At 52.0% G+C, this 21,474-nt stretch overlaps 1 protein-coding gene across 1 annotated transcript in view; it reads left to right on the forward strand.

The window, feature by feature from the left end:
* Positions 1-21,474, forward strand: part of AFDN (afadin, adherens junction formation factor) — a 142,247-nt gene that overhangs the window by 108,282 nt on the left and 12,491 nt on the right. The window contains 7 exon segments of the mRNA XM_030316790.1: positions 7,966-8,031; positions 8,243-8,316; positions 8,990-9,108; positions 10,461-10,655; positions 11,300-11,391; positions 11,709-11,894; positions 14,663-15,652. Coding sequence (XP_030172650.1) covers positions 7,966-8,031; positions 8,243-8,316; positions 8,990-9,108; positions 10,461-10,655; positions 11,300-11,391; positions 11,709-11,894; positions 14,663-15,652 — 1,722 coding nt within the window.

Below are 21,474 nucleotides of genomic sequence, written 5' to 3' on the forward strand. Positions count from 1 at the left end.
ACAAGAGGATCCACCGTGTAACTTCTTTTGGCCACAGTAGGTGGTCTTTACTGGAGGCTTTTTCTGAAACCCACGTTTGCTAAAAGTGAACATAAAAATGACAGTTTTAAAGGTACATAGGATATTTTATTTAAAAATGATTAATCGAATAGTGTTTTAAAGGTGTTGTATGCTTTTAGACGATATACCTACACACGGATTTTAAGTTTTAAAATCTTATTTAATTAGCTTAAAACACAAAATTACTATGCCTTAAAGAAGAAGGTGAAAACAAATGTTTATTAATATACCACCTCACTGTTAGAAGAATGAATTCTGCTATGAACTACAATTTAGTCCTTTGAAGAATTTGAGACCTTCATTCCTATGTTCTTTGATGTCCTTAGTGTGACCACGTGGGAGAGACTTAATCAAAGAAACGAAGTCAGGAATTTCTTGGTTCCTTGTTAAAGTCAGTCTCAAAGTATGCAGTGTGACTGCGGAGTTTCTTCCATGGAAATGCCAGGAATAATTTTCTGTTAAGTTACATGAAATGACCAGTGCCCTGCGTGGCTGCTGTTCATGAATTTGGAAGTAATATTTTATATTTTTGTTCTAAAAGCGAAAGAGTAAATCATGTACAAGAATACCTTTTTTACCTATTTTATAATAACGGTCTAAGTGCTCCTATCTTGGATCGACAGAATTAGTGGATTCTACTACAGCATTAACATAGTAGGAACACGAGACGTTAATACTCTAAAGCAGAACCGTTTCACATGGCAGGACACCGGGTGCGCAGGGCTGTGTGTGTGTGTGGCCCGCAGGATGCAGAGCCGGGTGGGAGGAAGGTTCACACTGCCCCAGCCTCGCCCACGTGCTCTCAGCCAAGGCTTGGGAGTCCGGACGCCCCCCTGCACGAGGGGTATACAGATGCAAGGAGCTCGCCTACTGGGCTCACCGCTTTCGTCCCCAGGCCACCTGAAGGGCCTCGGGGGGAGCCCTGCGCCTTTGCCCTGGTGCACCCACGTACACACCACATTTTGCACAGTTTTTGGGGATCCAACGACCTCCTGCAGCCCATCGGGAGGGCCCACCTTGGAATCTCCTGTTTAGTTCATTTCTTCATTTGGTAAAGAGGGAGAGAGTAGATGTGATATGTTCCTTTGGTCTTCTGTGCAGAGAGAGGGTAAGCAGCAAACATGCTGGGTCTGGAGCCTGGCGTAACAGACCAAGTGTAGACGCGTCTTTGCTGCCAAACCTGGTGGGGAGCACCGAGCACCCAGCCACGTACTTGAGGCTGTGTCGGGCACGAGTTTTAAAACTGATCATTTCGGAATTAAGGTAATTCCCACCAAGAAGAGAGAACTTTGCCGTGTTTTTAAAACCCTAGTCTGAATTTTAATAGTTTATGAATCAGAACTCCTTGTCTGATGAGAAAAAAGCAGCTTCAGCCACTGAGAAAGGAGTGTGTGGGCAGAGCGTCCTACGGAACGTCCTAATGAGTTTTCAGTCCCGCCGGGCTCTTGGGGTCCTCTCGGCCCCACTATTGTTCTGGAACCTTCAGCAGAGAGCCCAGACTGCGTCTCCATTTCTGGGAACAATAGGCTTGAGTCCACACCGGCATGCCTTCCTTCCTCTGCTGCAGCCTGGCTTTGTTTTGTTTTGTTTTTGGATTGTGATGTGATGATGTTTTTATGCTGTTACTCATATCATACCCCCCACACGCTTGGGTTGCCACTGAGCGTTTGAGGCGTGGGCTCCTCCGACCTAGTTTCTGTGCCTGAGGTGAGAGGGCCTCACCCTGGGCCTTCCCGAAGGTGTGCTGGCCGGACCCACATCAGCCTCGTCCCTGCGGCCTCTTCTCCTCCGACACGTAAGCTGCTGACCCGTGGGCGCCCGTCCTGTCCGGTTCTGGGGGGGGTCGTCGTTCCTGCCTCCGTCGTTCTCTTTGGGAGACTTTTTGTTAGCTCCCTGCCATTCCTCTTCTGCCCTTTTCCTCGAGTGAGTCCCAGGACACTCCTGTGTCGCCTCTCCTCCTTCCACCCTGCCCTCCTCTTCCTCGGGAGTCCCCCCTCCCTCTCCAGCCCCTTCCTTCCATTCTACAAGAAAAAGAGGCGGACTCGGGGTGCACCCGAAAAGCGTAGGTGCTCAGATCACACGGGAGTGAGGTCATCTCCGCTGCTTCTCCGAGGACAGGGCCTCTAGCTCTTTGCTGCTCTCGGGCATGACTCTGCTGGTGCACATTCAGTTACCGGTCTGCAGTCCCAGGTGGGGCTGCAGGGCAGAGGCCGGCCGGAGCATCCAGGCGCTGTGCCGCCTCCCTCCCTCCCGTGTCTTTGGAAGGGGAAATGTGCTTCTGAGAGCAACAGATTACTTCTCAGTACTTCCATTCATTCCAGAATTGGATCTCGTGGAATTCGTAATTCCTGACGCCTTTGGAATAGATAACTGCTTTCCAGAAGACCCTTTTAAAAAAATTCTTTTTTAATGTTTATTTTTTAGGGAGACAGACAGAGTGTGAGTTGGGGAGGGGCAGAGAGAGAGGGAGACACAGAATCCGAAGCAGCTCTAAGTGTCAGCACAGGGCCCGATGCTGGGCTTGAACTCACGGACCGTGAGATCACGACCTGAGTCGAAGTCGGATGCTTAACTGACTGAACCACCCAGATGCCCCTGGCCTTTACATTTTAATGTTTGTGGTTACTCTTCCCATGGTTGGAAATCAGGATGTATAATGTTACCTATAATAGATTTGATATTGTAAAAACCTTATTTTCAGCCAGTTGTCTGCATAACTACAAATTTATTGCTAGTGCTTGTGGTTACTAATAATATATATGCCATAAAAAAATAGTTTTAGAGTAGTGTTGTCCAATAGAACGTGTGAGCCACAGAGGTAATTTTAATTTTTAATTTTTTTTTTTTTTAACATGAAATTTGTTGTCAATTTGGTTTCCATACAATACCCGGTGCTTATCCCGTCAGGTGCGCTCCTCAGTGGCCATCACCCTAATTTTAAATGTTCTATTAGCTACACTAAAAAAAAAAAAAAAAAAAAAAAACAACTGTGAAATTAATTTTAATGTGTTTTGTTTTACATAATATATCCAAAATGTTATGATTCCAACACGTAGTGAATAGAAGTCATTAATGAGATACCTTAGATTCTTTTTTCCGTACAAAACTCTCGTGTCTGGGTATATTTTATATGTAATACACATTTCAGTTCGGACTAGCCACGTGTGGCCTGTGGCGGCCATATCAGACAGCACGCTGTATAGTGTCTAATTCCATTTCCCCAGCACTGGCAAAACTGTTTCTTTGTATTCCTGTAATTGGCTTTGGTTAACGTTTGCTCGTTACATTCCCTTAGTGACACGTGTGTCACACCGGTTCGTAGGAGCAAACACCTTCTGGGCCCCGTTTTCCTTTCTTAATTGGAAAAGGCAGGAGGCGGTGGGGGGGCTTGCCTGAGAGCTCAGTCTTCTTGGGCTAGGTCAGTGTGCATATGATTGTTCAGAAATAAGACAGAAGTCAAGCGGCTTAATGCTTCTGCAATAAATTTTGTTTCATACAACTTTTATCATTGTCTGTAACGTTCTTTTTTTCGCATGAAGCGGGCAGATAGTGAGAGCTCCATAAAGTTGTGGAATTGCTACAGCCAGATAGATGGTGAGCCTGCCTTGGGGCCTCCCGAGAGCTGACTTGTTCCCAGTACGAGTGGCATTAGCAGGGCGAAGCAGCACCCGCTTGCCCCGCCCACCTGGCAAGGCGGACATTCCGGGCCAGGGCTGTTGTGGCCACATGGGGAGACACTGGGCCACCTCAGAGTGGGTCACAGACTGTTTTGGGTCTAAAGTAACTACCCATCTTGATCTTATATAAACATACACACATATATGTATGTATGTGTAGTTAGAAATTCCTTAGAGTTCTTTCACTTCTGGGTACTCGTCTGTAATTTTGTTTTCTAGAAGAGTCGCCAGTGGAACTGGTCATTTCTCCCTATAGCAGTATGCGACTCTCAATTTTTTATGGCCAGTTTGTAACTGGGCTGCATGTGAAGCATAGATAGGATTCAAATAAGCGGAGGTGGGAGGAGCCAGAGTAGAAGCAGGGAAGGGAGTGGGTCTGCGGAAGAGAATGTGTAGAACACGGCCCGTGGGAAAAATGTAGGCAGTGTGGTCTGGCGGTAAAGAATTCTTCTAGGTAAGTAGTACGAGGTTGAGACCACGTTAGTAAGAAGATTCAAATGCCAACCAAAGTGTGGATACCTCTTTAGAATATTCCAGATCCACATTCTTGTGTAGCACCCTCCCCCAAGAGTATGTTTTTTTAATACTGACTTAATTAAAGTCCATTTTTATGACCAGCCTTAAATGGACCTTCTGAATTGAGGTCTCTTAGAATCATTGTCTCATGATTCCTCAGATGAGCACCTTTTCTAACTAGCAGACACACTGATACGTTGAACTTGGAATTAAAAGATGTGATTATAGCTTAGAATGTAGGCAAATTCCCATCGTGTAAGAAAATGCCACTTCTCAAATACTGTGCCTTTCTCGTCATCCAGTACCTGACAGTAACGGATGTGCGTGCTTCTTCCCGAAACGGCACGTTTGGCGCCGTGGTCAGAAATGCTGAGGGTTTGTAACTTTATAAACTAGTAATTTTACGGCGTTACCAGTGTTCTATTACCAGCTCAGTGTATGATGGCCACACGAGCTGCTTCCTAACCTACCAGCAGATCCCGTCGGTAAGATTCTGGGCTTCGTCCCAGTAAGGAGTGAGCACACTCTGGGCGCATCGGGCAGCGGCTGGGGAAGGGGCCGGGGGGAGAGCCGTCCGCACTGTCGTGTCGCCGGAGCAGCGTCAGGGAGGGACGGACTGTGTCTGGCCTGTCGTGGGGAAGGTGGGCGGGCCGGCGTGCGGGGGCAGGTGAGCCCGGGGTCGAATGACGACGGTGCTTTGGCAGACACGATGCATCAGACTGGCGTGTGGCAAGTACGAACAAAGGCAGGAACGTGGAAACAGGATGGAACAGGGGTGGGGGGCGGGGGGATGAGGCACGGTGTGCTGCAGGGGCGAGGACTCGAACCGGGTTCTGGGGGTGTGGCCCTTGTCAGCTGGCCTCTGGTCAGGAGCCCGGACGGGCGTGCTTCCAGAAGGGGCTCCCGCGCCAGGCAGGCCAGTCACGGGGCGGGGGCTCGCCGGGACTGTTGAGAGAGTGAGGCCACGATGCTGCCCAGTGTCTCCCCGGGATATTTACGCTGCGACCGCGTGAGTGTCCTTGCACGTGGGCGGTAAATGCCTGGAGGCGCTGCAGGTTTCGGCCTTCTTAAACGTTACTTGCGGTTCACGCGGAGTCCGCCAGATTCAAGCGTGTGTGAGTTGTTTAGGACGCACGGTGGCCGTGGGACCAGCCTCGTGGCTCCCCGCGGTGTGAAGTGAGGGGCGGAGGGTGAGAGCACGAAGCGATCCCACAGGGAAGCCGCGGTTCACGGTGACCGTGCAGGAGGGACTCCCCAGACCGAGAACGGCCCCAGGTGTGTGAGCGGGCTCTGGGCTGAGGCGAGCGGACAGGAGTCCCCGTTTTCTCTTATTCTGTGTTGTGACTGTGGATGGAGTCCTCGCACCGTGTCCAAGTGAGTGAGGCTGTTTTCATCATTAACAGGAACCTTAGAAAGTGTGCCGGAAACGGGGCAGGAGGGTCTTCGTTTATTGTTTTAAAATGTATATATTTGGTACTCTGTTGTTTCTATCCCTGTTCCTAAAAATACTCTATTATCAGTGTTACTGCTCAGCGGTTTTCTTTTCAAAGATGGCAGTAATTGAATATTTGCACTTGATCTTAGCCAAAGGCTGAGAATCGACAGAGTAGCGATCGTTATCGTCTGCGTTACGAGGACAGTATCGCATTGCCGACAGATCGTGCTTGTGAAGATGGCCGTGCCCGCGCGCACTGAAACCGGCACCCCGAAATGCCGTAGGCCCTGCGTCTCTGTCAGAGCGCGGAGGGAAAAGGTAGCTCTGCCCTCAGAACCTATTCTCACAGAAATTCCGGCCTCGGGTATCGTCCGTGAGGAAGTAGCGTGCCCCGTTTGTGGGAGGGGAGAAGGGAGCTTTTCGGTTCCCCCGAGTTCTTGCCAGGCAGCTGCAAAGTCTAGTGTAGGACACAGGCCTCGTGAGGGCAGGGGGTGCGTTCCGTTCGGTGACGTACGTCCAGAGCCTGAGTCAGCATAAGCGTTCAGTGAGCGAGGGTCGGGTGAACGAGATCCTCACTTAAAAGGGCTGAGTTGCGGAATTAAGCACTCGGTCGCAGAGTACATAAAAGTGTCGAATGTATTGAAAACGTCAGGTCACACGCAAGGGAACACCCCGTATAACGGATGGGGGTAGGGAGGAGGCTGTCCTAGAAGGAATTTCCCACAGCGTGAGCTAGCTGCCCAAGTTCAAGGAAACCCAGTACTGGCCTGAGTGAAGCTCTTTTGCTAAGTGACTCACTAAAAATTCAGAACGTTGCCATTTATCGAGTGCCTGCCATATATTTTCTTTATTGTGAAATTTCAGATTTACCAAAAAGCACAAAGCTTCGCAAACTACCTCGGTGTTGGCGGAGGGGGGTGAAAAGGTCACAGGCTGCACCTGGTTGTCCTGTTGTATTAAAAGTGCTGGGTGATTCCTGGGGGGCAGGTGGCCTAGGGGACACCTAGGCTAGGGGGTGGGGGGCTGCCAGAGAGGGCACCGGGCTTATACCTTGTGCATGGCTTTTATCAGCCCAGTTCCCAGATAATGGAGCCATGGGAAATCTGGAGCTTTCCCAAAATTGAGTTGTTTTTGTTAAATTGAGACATTTTATGCCATTTTTAAAATGAGCCACGCAACAGATGGCTTTAGGCTCACAGAACCGGGGCGTGATACGTGCTGGAGTTTCCCCGAGGGGACCACGGGGGGAGAGGCCTTGGGCCCCGGCAGTCACACCGTCCTCCTCCAGCCTGCCTGTAACTGGAGGGAGACACGGAGGGCTTTTGGGGGGAAATTACATAGTTCCAGAGTATTCGACCTTTGTTTCAGTTAAGTTGTGTATTGAAATCGCAGTCTTTACAGCTTTGTGTGATCCCTTTTATAGTTTTGCTTTTATGACACGATACTTCATAACTGCCGTGGTTACTGTGACCTAAGAAACATGTACTCGGTTGTAGAACATTGACAGGAATATCCAAGTGAGAGTTCATGCACGATTGCTTCCCTTGTTCGTTCCGATATCTTGTCCCTGTTTGATTTTTATGTCATGGTTATAAATGTCCATGTAGAATGTTGGCGATTCTACTACGCCAACATTGGAAGTTCTCACCACCACCCCCCCCCCCCCCGAGTCCCCCGTGGTGTAACATGAAGCAAGGCTGGTGCGCCCTCTGTGTGGACTGGGGCTCCAGGATTCACCTAGAGTTACGATACGTGATCCTTCAATTGAGTCGTACAGAAGATTTTCTACGTGATCTTCTCACTGCCTAAAGCTCCCTCCTACTTGCCGCAAGAAGGTTTTTCTTGTTTTAATTTTCAACGCAGGTTTCGAAAAAATAATGGGATATAGGAACGTAAAAGTACTGTAATAAATTGCCTTTGTATCAAAGCGGCTAACGGTGGGTGTCAGCGGGTAGCATTAGCTCACCCACTTAGGGCTGCTCAGAGCTCAGCCGGAATCTGCACTCGGATCGCGTGTCTTCGTATCCTCATCAGCTGGGATTAGTAATATCTGCTTTGCAGGAGTACTCTTCCTGAATTTAGGAACATAAAATAGGTACATTTCCTGTCAGTTCCTTTATGTTTACCACGTAGAGTGTTAATTTAGTGCCAATTTTCGTGTAGAAGCAAGAACCGGGACTTGTGTTACCACTCTGTACCTGTTTTATTTTATTTTTGTTCTGTTTTTATTTCACTGCGTATTTTCAATGCCATGTTTCTTACCCTATTTTTGCCTAGGGTGCTGGTCAAGATAAACTTGGAATCTATGTCAAGTCTGTCGTAAAAGGAGGTGCTGCAGATGTGGTTAGTATGATTTCTCCCGTTGTAAGTTCACCGCGTGTCACATTTAGCAAACAACCTGAGGTACTTCAGTGATACTTTCTGTTATAAAATGCTAAGTGTGGTGTTTGCTGAAAAGAGCAACGTGAGCATACTTACCGCTGACTTTCCTCTTCCTCCTCTTGCCCTTTGCTGTCCCTCCCGCCCAACACACGTACCTTTTGGGTGTGCGCAGGATGGGCGCCTGGCCGCAGGTGACCAGCTCCTCAGTGTGGATGGACGAAGTCTGGTAGGACTCTCTCAAGAAAGGTATCGTTTATGTATTTGTTTAAGGTTGGCATTTTCAGGATGTTTCACAGTAAATTTAGATTTAGAAGACAAAAAGTAATGCTAGAAAGATCTGCCCTTAATCTTCACTTTTTAAAAAAAATTTTTTTTTTTTTAACGTTTATTTATTTTTGAGACAGAGACAGAGCATGAACGGGGGAGGGTCAGGGAGAGGGAGACACAGAATCTGAAACAGGCTCCAGGCTCTGAGCTGTCAGCACAGAGCCCGACGCGGGGCTTGAACTCCCTAACCGTGAGATCGTGACCTGAGCCGAAGTCGGACGCTTAACCGACCGAGCCACCCAGGCGGCCCCAATCTTCACAGTTTTAAATATAAACTTCGGGTATATGACCCCTCTCTTGTTAGCATGTTAGAGTGTGTATTTTGGTCTGGAGCAGTTTCTTTGAAGCTTAAAAAAGCCTATTCTTAGCACATCCTGAGGATTCCTGAAAGTCCTTTTACTGTTCTTGGTAGAATAGTTCTTGGTTTCTGAGGAAGGGAGCCGGCAGCCGGGAGCCTGCGCAAAGGTTCAAAGCTGCTGCTCAGAGCAGCAGGTGAGGCCGCACGACGTGCGGTTACTGTGGTCACAGGCGGCCATCGTGAGGAGCGGGCACTGCTCTCCTTTCCCTTACTAGTGCTGTTCTCTCTTCCTAGGGCAGCAGAACTCATGACAAGGACCAGTTCCGTGGTGACACTGGAAGTAGCCAAGCAAGGAGCGATCTACCACGGCCTGGCCACCCTGCTCAACCAGCCGTCCCCGATGATGCAGAGAGGTGAGCGCTCCCGGCGCAGCCTTGCACGCCGCGTCTGCCCATGACCGCTGTCGCGGTCGCCACCTGGTGTTGATCGCTTACCGCGTGCCGGGCATTTTACAGTCACGGCCTCTCTCGACAGTCACAAAACTCTATGGAGTCGGTGCTGTCCCAATTTTAAAGACAAGCTCGGGATGCGATCCCTTGCAAGATGGCCAAGATAAGTCGTTCACGACCGTGTCCAGTGTAGGCCCGCTGGCCTTCCGGCCGTGTGGGGGTTCACTAAGGTCCTGCCCCCCGGCACCTCCCGTGGGGCCGGCTGGAGAGTCTCCACCGGCCCGGCACTTGGCCGTAGTAAAGCAGGTGGTGAGGGACGTAAAGTCTTCAAAGAACAGGTAGAATTCTCCACTGGAGGAATGTACGTGTGCGTGTATGTGAACAGTTACTTCGGTCCTTTGTGTGCTGAGACGGGACGTGATTATCCCGTTCTGCGTAGTTCACTTCAGATTTAAAAGCTCAGTTCGCATAAGATGATTTGTTGGTGGGAACCATGATTTTATAGCTACATCAAAAATCCCGGAATAAAACCAATATAAATTTAGGGCTTTCTTAAAGGATCAGTTCAGAAATCACAGGAGAAAACCCATTAGGACTCACATCGTCTCTTAAATCATTATATACTTTGCATTTACCATGCTCACTGTGTGCAGCTGCCAGGTCTGGCCTCGATCGAGCTCTCTTCTCCACTGGCCAGTGACCTGGGAGCCTCCCAGGCCAGCACCTGCCTGAGGTCGACCTAAGGGTCACACACACACAGGAAAGCTTCTGAGAACCCAGACCCATCGTTCACTGAAACGAACAAACCGCGTCTTGACAAAACCATGTGTTGTAGCAGAGGCCTTCGTTACTTTTTTCCTGACACGATGCCAGGCTGGTGCCTGATGTCATAGCTTACAGCCGCTTCCAAGAGGCAAACCCAACCGTGAGTTACAGGTCAGAGGGAAGCTGTTCGAGCAGAGAACACGCCGGGGCGACCATGCAGGGAGACGAGGCCAGAAGTAGAGCTCACCCCGGGGTTGACAGAGTTCGCGTGTGTTTTAGAAAGTGTGTTTTAGAAAGAGGGGAGTGTGTTTGGTGGACTTTGAGAAAATCGGCTTTGAAAGAGCACCTTTCCCATCAATAATAGCTAAATGTCACTTTTAAGCTTCTCTAGAAAGATTTGATTCCTAGACTAAAAGCTACCTTATTCCTTCACCTAAGAAGAAGGTCTTTTGAAATTTTAAATATTTGTAGGTTCATCTTTCTTGAAGACTAGGGTATTTAAAATAAGATCTTGAACAATCGAAGAGACCCTGAGTGCACTCTGACTTCAGTTTCAGACCGTCGTGGCTCAGGTAAACCCCGACCAAAGAGCGAAGGTTTCGAGCTCTATAACAATTCAGCTCAAAACGGGTCACCCGAGAGCCCTCAGCTGCCTTGGGCAGAATACAGCGAACCGAAGAAGCTCCCTGGCGATGACAGGCTGATGAAGAACCGGGCTGACCACCGCTCCAGCCCCAACGTGGCAAGTAAGAGGGACCGCTGTGGCCATTCCTTCCCTGGCCTTTGAGCTAGCTCTTGTCCAGATACACGCACGGTCACGGCCAGAAAAGGGCCGGGGGGTGGGCACCCTGTGCTTTCTTAGTTATCAGAACGACATTGCCTGCGTATGCTGGCTGAGATGTGTTTTCCATGAGAGATACCCCAAGCACTGTCCTTCCGACAGGTAATAAGAACGAAGTTCGAAAACGTTTGATTGCCCTGATGCTCTAGGGCAGTACGTTGACCACGTCCGCGGCAGGGGATGGTGAACGTTTTATGCTTTTAAGGGGTTGTTAACAAGAAGGAGGCTCAGTGGAAGGGTAATGCAACACTCACGAGGTTTGCAAAGCCTGAAATACTGACTGACTGTCCCGTTGCCGGGAGGGTTTGCCGGCCGCCAGTCTGTAGGTAATACTTTCTGGCCCTGGGCTCTGATTATTCGAGAGAGGGGAGTGGGTATGAGGAGCCCTGATGTCTCCCGTGCCCCAGTTTTCGTCTCTGTGCTGACTCCTCACCGGCCGTTGGAAGGTGCCCGGCACGTGCTCACCACCCGTAAAGGACGTTAAGTGACGATGTGTCGAGTTGTCCTCCCAGGAGTCACCTTTCTTTTCCCTGCCTCTTTCCAACGCAGATCAGCCCCCCAGTCCCGGAGGGAAAAGCGCGTACGCCCCTGGAGCAGCCGCTAAGATCACGTCCGTCTCCACCGGAAACCTCTGCACTGAGGTCTGAGAGAGGAGGGAGCCGTTCTCGCTGTGATGAACACCTAGATTATCTCGTGACGCTCACGCTGTGTAGATTAGCATTGTTTGTAATCCCTGAGTACTGCTTTTTTTGTTTTTAATAGAATAGGTAAATTAGCTTTAAATTGATAAGTCAGGGCAAAATGAAATGTTTTTCATTATTCCTAGTAGAGGACCACTTTTAGTTCTTAACACAGGTTTAAAAATACACAGAAACCACACTTTAAAACAGAATATTGGAAATTAAATGAGTCCGTGTACAAATTGCCAAAAGCCCGCTTTCTTCTTCACGTTTTACAGGAGCAGACCCCTCCACCTCGACCTGAGGCCTACCCCATCCCCACCCAGACGTACACCAGGGAGTACTTCACCTTCCCGGCCTCCAGGTCCCAGGACCGCGTGGCTCCCCCTCAGAACCAGTGGCCCAGTTACGAGGAGAAGCCGCACGTGCACACAGATGGTCATCAGTCCGGCCCCGCGATGCAGGTCAGAGAGGAGGCCACGGACATCCGCGCCCTCAAAGAGAATTGGTTTGGCAGGGTGGAGTCTGAATGATTTCTGAGCTACGGCCGACGCGCTCTGTAGGACAGTGCTGTCCTACATGGTCTCCCGGGTAACTGAGGAAGAGGGGACGGGAGGGAATACTAAATGTGAAAAGGAATTCTTTGTTCTCTGGAAGTTCGATTCACAAACTGTTAGTAACAGTGCACCCTAATGACAGTTTGTGAGGTGGGATCACGGGCTCCAGGGCTGAGAAACGAGCGGTGTGTGTCTTTTCTTACTTGCACCAGAAGCCGTCCCAAGCGCTGGGACGCAGGCGTAACCGGGGTCCCTACCCGTGACCCTGACGATGCGATGGGGAAGCGAGGCAGAGGAAGTAAACACGGGGTAGTAGGTCCTGCTAGGGATGTGGGTCCCCGCCGAGCGACTGGCGCCTGGGCTCCCGCGGTCCGTTACCGCTCTCTGAGGGAAGAGCGTTTCAGACAGGGGAGGAGGCCCGGGTGGGCTGCTGAGCGGGAGCGGGGGGGTGGGGCGCGTCACAGGCCTTTGCAGCCTGGAACCACGTGGAAGGGCTCAAGTGACGGGAAGATGAAGGGTTCAGGTTCTATCCAAGCTAGTAGAGAAGGGGCCGTCAGGGCGGTGGAGCCGGGGAACGTCATCAGATGTGTCTTGTGTTTAGAAAGAGAACTTTGCACCGTGGGAGCCTGGGGGAAGTCAGATGTATGCTTAAAAATAGGTATGGTCTGGGATGTGTGACGACGCCGGGCCTGGGTAGCGCGTTCCGGCTGTGCTGCTCTAGAGACCGGGGGCTGAGGGTGGGACTGGGCTGAGCCGAGGAGGGTGGGAGAGCAGAAGAGGGGTCACAGTCACAGTCACGGGAGGCAGCACGGACAGCGAGGAAGAGCCTCGTGTCCTGAGGTCCACGGCTCCGTCCTGTCCCGTTACCCGAGAAGCCCAGTCTCTTCGAGAGTATCGGACACCCCCCCGCCGGCTTGACCAGCGGGCTGGAGCGGGCTGCGAGAGAGGATTTCTCCAGATTTCTCTTGCACGGTGAATGCTCGTGTGCCTTGCTCCCTCCCCAGGGAAGACCCGCTTCCCATATGTCGAGAGAATCCACACGTGTCTCCTGTCTTACGGGAATAGCATTTAGTAAGCCTCCACATTCATGTTCGTGGTGCACGTCCGCTTCTGCCCCACACGTGGGTAACGGGCACCTAGAAGAGGAGGCCAGGAAACCGGGACGTCCGGGTGTGGGAGGGTCGCTTACTTGGATCGTGAAATGACCGAGCATAGGAGTAGGACTTGCCAGGGGTGCACGGAGAGGTGGAGCAGGTGTGCACCGGGAGCTAGAACGATGTCCTCGAGGAGAGCGGAGGCCTGAGCCGGGAGGACCGGGAGCCGGGTCCCGCGGTGCCGCGGAGGAGGCGTGAACTCCACAAGTGTATGCTTTCAGAGGATCTCTTCTACACGTAGGGCATTTCATGCTACGGTGGACTCTTAAATGACGTGGGCCTGGACTGTTCGTGTCCACTTTTACGCCCATTTTCTCAGTATGGTGCTCTGTCTTTTCTCATCCTTGTGGTTTTTGTCTTTTCTGTGGTTTGTTGTAAGAATACAGTAAGTACATAAGGAAACAGACTGTGTGCTGATCGACTCTTTATGTCACGGGAAAGGCTTCCAGTCGGCGGTAGGCTGTTAGTAGTTCAGTTTCTGGGGGAGTCAAAAGTTGTATGTGGATTTTTGACTACCCAGGGTTCAGTGCCCCTGTCCCCTGCCTTGTTCGAGGGTCAGCTACCTTTTTGTGCCCTGTAGACTGCCCAGCGATCAAGAAACTTTCTGTGTCTGTAGTAAAGCTATAGCAAAATATTGGCAGTAAATGTTACATTTCTCTATAAGGCTACTGTGTTTTCAAGTGATACTTCATTTTTTTCTTGGCTTATTTTTTAAGGAAAGGGAAACAGTTTACCTTGTACCAGGTTTACATCTTCAATTTCTACACATTAACAGAACAGGAAAAAATGTTTGGCATCCTAGTGAGTCATTTCTGTCACTTTAAACTACTTTTAGACATGCCATTTTTCAGACATGAGCCTCTTAGCCCTTTGAAACAGTGTGTTCGTTTCATCTCTGACACACACGCATACACGTTCATGTTCAGCGACCGATGGCACTGTGTTCTGTACTTTGCTTTCTAAGACTGGAACAGACGGGCTCGGATGCATGGCTTGTCCTGGCCTGTGCACAGCTCTGTCAGCCCGTCAGCCCTGGGACCATGGCTCAGATAGTAAAGATTTGAGAACTACCACTCTTACTTCGAACCTTACGACGGAGAAGTAAATTTTGCTGCTCTTCGCGTAGTTAGACTGAACACATTCCTCCTCGCGAAGTCCGTCGCGTGGGAAACCACAGCGGAGATGTGTGCACGCGGCCGTACAAGAGGGGGGAAGGGCGCCGTCCGTAAAGCACCTGCGTTTCTGTGCGCTGCGCCGCCTCCTTTTCACAGTGATGCGGAGAAGGAAGTACGGCCCTTCCCTTTTTGTAACTGGAGAAGCGCTGACCCCCCCCCCCCCCCCCCCCCCCCCCACATCGTGCACCCCGCACCGCCAGAGACCTGGGCGGTCTCCGCCTCTGTGTGCCACTCGCTAAACAATTGCCCTAAAGTGTTTTCTCCCTCAAGGCACGATATTTGTGAGTTTTTAGTAGTTTTTTTCCAAGTGGCCGAAAGATAACGGTTTTCCGTGTTCTTCCTCTAGCGCGTCACCCGCTCCCAGGAGGAGCTCCGGGAGGATAAGGCTTACCCACTCGAGCGGCCTCGGCCGGAGGCGGTGCCGGATCGCAAGTCCGACAGCGACGTGTGGATCCAGCCGAGCTCCTCGGTGGGCTCCGGCACGTCCAGCCAGGAGCGCCCGGAGCCCTGCTCCAAGTCGGGCACCCCCGCCTCCACGCTGACCAAGAGCGGCCCCGGGCGCTGGAAGACGCCGGCCCCCGCGCGGCCCCCGCCGGCGGCCCCCCCGCCCGCGCAGACAGACCTGCCCCCGCCGCCGCCCCCGCCGCCCCCCGCGCACTACGCCGCCGGGGACTTCGGCGGGACCCCCGTGGGCCTGCCCCTCCCGCCCCCGCCCAGCGGCCAGGCGGCGGCGGAGCGGAGGAAACGGGAGGAGCAGCAGCGCTGGTACGAGAAGGAGAAGGCCCGCCTGGAGGAGGAGCGGGACAGGAAGCGCCGGGAGCAGGAGCGGAAGCTGGGCCAGATGCGCCCCCAGGCCCCGAACGCGGCCGCGTTCTCCCCAGTGACCGTCGCGCACACGAAGCCGGAGAAGCCGGAGAAGCCGTCCACGCTCCAGAGGGCCCAGGACACGGTCATCCGGGAGCTGCAGCCCCAGCAGCAGCCACGCACCGTCGAGCGCCGAGACTTGCAGTACATCACGGTCAGCAAAGAGGAGCTGTCCCCGGGGGACAGCCTGTCCCCCGACCCCTGGAAGCGGGACGCCAGGGAGAAGCTGGAGAAGCAGCAGCAGATGCACATCGTGGACATGCTGAGCAGGGAGATCCGGGAGCTCCAGAGCAAGCCCGAGCGCAGCGCCGAGGACAGCGACCGCCTGCGCAAGCTCATGCTGGAGTGGCAGTTCCAGAAGCGACTGCAGGAGTCCAAGCAGAAGGACGAGGACGACGACGAGGAGGAGGACGACGACGACGTGGACACCATGCTGGTCATGCAGCGCCTCGAGGCTGAGCGGAGAGCAAGGGTAAAGGGGAAAAGTGCTGTGGGCGCGCGTTTCTGTGCTACCTGCCCCGAGCGCGTGGCGCTCCCGGCCCGGGGCCCTGGAGGGCTGAGGGGGGCCCCTGGCCTGTAGCCTGTCGCTCCGGTCTCCCGCTCGCTGGCGGTCCCGCACGACCAGCCGGGCTGGGGGGGCGTGTGCTCTGCAAAGGGCTCACTGCCACCCAAGTGGAACTTTGCTGTTCAAGTCGGCAGACTCCCATTCGTCCTTCCCGTTAGCGCTTCAGTTGAGAAAACAAGCTCGTAACCGCTACTTTGCTCGGAGCCAGTTGAAGGCCTCCCCAGGGGTCGGCAGGATTTTTTTCTTAAACGGCCAGATAGTCAAACATCTCAGGCTTTGTGGGCCGCACACGGTCTTCACGGCACCGCTCTGCTGTTGCACGACGGAAGCCGCCTTGGCCGCGGCGCAAACGGGGAGAACCGTGGGCCAGGGCACCCTTCACGAACGGGGGCAGGACACCTGCCCAGCCCAGGTCGTGATGGTCGGCACTGGACGGTGGGTGACGGAGGGGACCGTTGAGAGTCCCAGGGTTGCGGTTCTCGTAGCCTTGCCAGCAGGACACCCCGCGCACTGGCTGTACGCGGTGAAGCAGGTACTTGGGAAACTAAACCGTTCTGTTTCAGCGGGAGTATAGACACCGAGAACTTAGGGTGTTAATTTAACTTCTCCGTAGGACGAAAGTAATTTCTGCTTTTCGCATCAAACAAAGGAAGGAAAGGTTGTGTTAGTTTCGTGCGCTAGATTGTTAAAATGCCACGTTGAAGACTCCGTTACCCTATCAGAACGGAGAGGCATTTGCCGGTATTAATCTGCAGACGGTGCTGTGGACCACATGGTAGGAGGTCCCACACAGGGCAGCTTTCTGGGAAGAGACGGCCAAGACCGTGTCCTCTGGATTTTGTTTCCGATTGCCACTTTTACTTAATGCTGTCTGCCAGACATCTAAACAAGTAACTGTTACGTCAGATGTTTGAATGTTTCCACATCAGGACACAGAGTGACCTTGGATAGTGACCAGTCCATACAGCCGACTCTGACCCCTTTTCAGGTTTGCCTCGTGAGTTTTGTCCTCAAACGTTTCGCACACTTCTTATTACACACTTCTTGTCAGCAAAGGGGATGTGGGACTTTACCCAACATCCAGCTGAACGAACACCCAAATGTCAAGTCACCAGTAATAAACTCCTGAAAAACAACTGTATTTACCCTCAGTGCTACTTTATTTCAAAGCGCATCTGGTTAACGATGCATTACTTGTAGCATAAGAATTCTCAGCACAGCGCTGACCCTGGGATCAGGACCCTGGTGTCCACCGTGTCCACGGCTGGCTGAGTGCTCCGTGCAGGGTCCCCTCCCTGTCCTCGGCCAGTGCCACTAGAGGCAGGGCGTGTGCCCCTGGCCCAACTCTCCCGTCCCCGGGACACAAGAAAACAGCGATGTTTACTGCAGTTCATACTGAACCAAAAGCCGACGTCTATGGTAAATAGGTAGACATTGTTAACATTTATCGTTATAACTGTATCCCCCCCCCCCCCCCCCCCCCGCCCCGTAGTGAAAAGTTAGCAACTGCATTGTAGTATTTCTCTAATTATTCTTAGCTGTGAATTTTTATTAAAGGCCTATCAGGTTTTCCAAATAGTTCACAGTGACCATTTCAAAGCCTCATAGCGTGAACTATGACATTTGGAAAGTTTCTTACAATTTTAGTGAAAAGTGTCTCCGTGTTCATCATTAATCAAATTTAAGGTGAATATCTTAGTCCTCAAGTAACAGCTCAGAGGAATTTTAAAGTCCCTTCCGTGTATCATAATAACGAAACTCCAGTGTTTAATGCTGTGTGGACATTTTCCTGTTTGTGGGTGCCCGAAGTCCACGCATAGTTTTCGCTGTGCTCCCCGGGCCGTCCTCCAACGCAGGTGACGCGCGGGAGCAGCGAGCACGCGGGGTGGAATACGGTCTAAACTTGACTTTTTTTCACACTTCATCTTTCTTTTTGTTTCCTTCTCTGTTACTGCAGCAGACTGGTCTGCCAGCAATCTCTGTTCTAGATTTGGTATGTTCTCATTTCTTTCCCTTTGGTACTTTTTTCCTGTCTTGATTTTCTTTTTTTCTGTTAGTGGTGGTGGTTTGTGTTCCTAGTAGACGCAGCTCCTTGGGGCGTCCTAGCGCAGGCGTGTAGTTGCGGGATCGAGAAGCATGCCTTTCCCTGTGTTTAGATTTAGTTACTCTTTGCTTTCCTCCGTTAATTTTAAGTGTTACTGTTTGTTTATGGCTTTGACCTTTTCTCGGTTTTAGTCACAAAATTGATTCTGTGTATTTTTACGTAGAGTCACAAATACGCGAGCAAACGAAAGAACCTGCAACGAATAACCTATTTCATTTTTGTTACCCTGGTAATAGATTTTGAATAACCGACTGCTAGAAACTCAACTGAATTGGTATTCACGTTGTTTTGCCAATTAAGATGTAACTGGCATCTGTCTGTTGGCAGAAAAAGAGAGCTTTTTGGTAAATGTCGCTCCGTTTTCTTTAATAATTTCGCATGGACTTCAGTTTGCTTCACCAGCCATATCGTCTGCCGAAACATACCTGACATCCCATTCTGTTGTCAGTTCAGGGTTTTTGTTCGTTTCATGTTTTATTTTTGGGGGGGAGTGCAAGCTGCGGGGGTGGGGGGAGGCGGACAGAGGATCGGAAGCGGGCTCCACACAGTCAGCGCACAGCCCAGCGCGGGGCTCGAACTCCCGAACCGTGAGATTGTGACCTGAGCCGAAGTCGGGCACTCAACCAACTGTGCCCCTCGATTCAGTGTGTTTGGTATCCACGTTCGGGAGATTCAGTCGACCGTTTAGTGTCCATGGTGCTCCAGGGCCATTATCAGTGTCACCGGCCACGAGTCCTGCGCCGGCTGAAACGTTCCTGATAACTTGAGGTCATTTTTTGTTAGTCACTTTTTAAACGAACAAGGACGGGATCCGACAGTACTTTTAAAACGTCCTGAATCTCCGTTTGACTTCAATGGCCTCCTCATCAAATGACAGCCCCTCCCCCGTTTTTAGCTCAATAGTGTGGTGGCACGACCGCTGTGCAGAGAAGCCCCTCCCAGAAGCATTTCCCGCCTCGATAACCAAAGAGCATATTTGGTTTTTTTTTTTTTTTTTTTTTTTAAATTTTTTTTCAACGTTTTTTTATTTATTTTTGGGACAGAGAGAGACAGAGCATGAACGGGCGAGGGGCAGAGAGAGAGGGAGACACAGAATCGGAAACAGGCTCCAGGCTCCGAGCCAACAGCCCAGAGCCTGACGCGGGACTCGAACTCACGGACCGCGAGATCGTGACCTGGTTGAAGTCGGATGCTTAACCGACTGCGCCACCCAGGCGCCCCAAGAGCATATTTGTTTTAGCGTTACCTCCCCACCCCCCCATGAGACAAAGACAAAATATGGATGTTTTCTCCGTACTTCTTTGTATGGCAACATGCGCCTGTGGTGGGCGGTCGGAAGATACCGGCTAGAGCAGATTCTTCGTTTGAGATGCTCATGTTACATCCTCTCTGGGCATCCATTGCCCACCAGCTACTGTCCCGAGGCCCTGGCTGGTAGAGATTTTCCAGCTCTGTAGGCCTAGCGAGACTCTTCTGTGCAGATTACGTGACAGATAGACAATACTTAGGGATGAAGGAGGACACGAGGATTTGTGTTTCGAAGACACAGTTCAGAGTTCTTCTTTCTTTAAAAGGTAGTTTTTTTTACTCCTATTGACCTCAGCCCCCACATCTCTGAGCATTTCTTAGCCTCATTTCCCGGCAAACATGACCGTTCTTACAGCGGTGTCCTTACGTAGAGTCCTTCGGTCAGAATTGGCAGCTTGTCTACAGGGAGGTGCCTCTGCCAGGCGCCCGTCCTCTTGCCGGGACAGGGGGCGGCCCGAGTGCCAGCAGAGTGTAGGGACAGCGCCCCGCGTGGCTGTGACGGTGTCTCCTGGGTACGACCCTGGGATGAACGGGGCAGGTGCTCTGTCGGGAGCAGCCCACAGTCTCCATGAGCTTGGGGGGCCACCTCACCGGCTCTACCCTCCCTCTGGATTTGTAGTGGTCGGCACCCCCACCAGCCCGGGCCCCCACGCCCCCGCCTCCAGACCCCGGGAGCCGGAGAAGCCAGCGACACCCGCGTTTGCGTTTCTAGCCCAGGCCTTGCCCTGGCCCACACTTCCGCCTGCAGTCAGGCAAGACTTTTCAAAGCTCAGCATGTTCGGAAACTGCCCCCCCCCCCCCCCAACATGCTCCTTGTCTACCTTCAGCCTTCCGCATTTCAGCTGATTCTTTTAATTGCTTAGTCTAAAAGCCTTAGTTACCATAACCCTCTTTTTCTCTCCGTCAAGAAACTGTTTTGACTTCTCAGAATCTGACCACCTCGACACCCACATTGGCCTGAGCCACTGCTGTCCCCACCTGGCTCAGTGCAGGGGACTCCCTTGCTTCTGCGTTTGTTCCCTGTGTCACAGTCTGTTCTCAACACAGCAGCTAGGGTGATCCTGTTAAAAAAAAAAAAAAAAAAAAAAAAAAGTCACATCTCAGGAATCTTCAGAACCCTGTCATTTAGAGAAACGTCCTGGGTCTTCCCATGGCCACGAAGTGCTGGTGTTCCGTCCATGCCTCTGTGCACCTGCTGTGTGGAGTTGGGCAGATGTCAGCCTCCGCCGTAGCCGCACCCGGCTCCACTCAAGTTTGCAGGGAGGGACGGGCTGTGTGACCGGGCCTCCGTTGCCGTAGGTTGCCAGACAGTTACACACACTTCCCCCGGGGGAACCTGTGACGGAGGCAGAGCAGACGAGGCGGCACGCCCAGTAGTGACCAGTCACGCAGTGTCGCAAAGAGTGAGAGTCAAGGTTCTTACCGGAATTTTCTGAGTTTATATTTATTTCATATCGTGCTGCACAACAGTGCCTCCTGCTCATGAAACTCCTGCCAGGAGCTATCTTCCAACTAGGAATTGACGTGACCTGACAGTCTCAGTTGCCTGGTCTCAGGCTTTGTCCTGTTACCGTCTTAGTGGTTCGTCTCCTGGCTCTGAGGACCCGAGGACCCGACAGCTCAAGGGGAAGACTCCCTCCCCTTGGGGTGGTACCAGCCGAGTGACGCTGTCACCAATTTCAGCATCTCTACTGCTGACCTCATGGGAAGGCCCAGGCCAGGTCCGCCCTCGTAGGCCACTTTCCTGTCTGGTCTTCGTGTGGGACTGGAGGAATTGGCATACGAGGGGCTGAGCCGAAAGCAAGATCATAAAAACCTCAAGCAAGGGTCAGTAGGAAACCCAGCCGAGAGCTGCACCTGCAGAGAGACCCTGCCTGCTACCCCCGGAGTCCCCCGCCTCGCGAGCGGGGTCTGGCTCCGAGGCTGGTGTCCAAGCCTGCCTTCAGGGAGGGTCAGTTTGACTCCAGGAAGTAGGAGGAGAATATGCTCGAATGAAAGCCAGCTTGTTGGCATGTTGGAGTAGAACACAGACTCGTGTGGTTGCAAGATGAGATAGTTGCTTCGAGAGAGCTCCCGATGTACGTGGTAGGCCGCGTGCAGCCGTGCAGCCATGCAGCCCCACGCAGGCTCACCTGTCCCTGCAAAGCCAGAGCGTTTCAGCAGCCAAGCCGCACGCGTTACAGCTGCCGATAAAATTGTCACTGTCCTTACATTGAACAGGCGGGGCCATGGGCTGTGCCCAGGGAAGAGACTTGCACACCAAGTGCCCAGGGTCGTGGGGATGGCTTTCCCCACGAAGAAACACAAAGCGGACTTC

The sequence above is a fragment of the Lynx canadensis genome, chromosome B2 (assembly GCF_007474595.2).
Source record: "Lynx canadensis isolate LIC74 chromosome B2, mLynCan4.pri.v2, whole genome shotgun sequence".
In the NCBI taxonomy this organism is placed as follows: Eukaryota; Metazoa; Chordata; class Mammalia; order Carnivora; family Felidae; genus Lynx; species Lynx canadensis.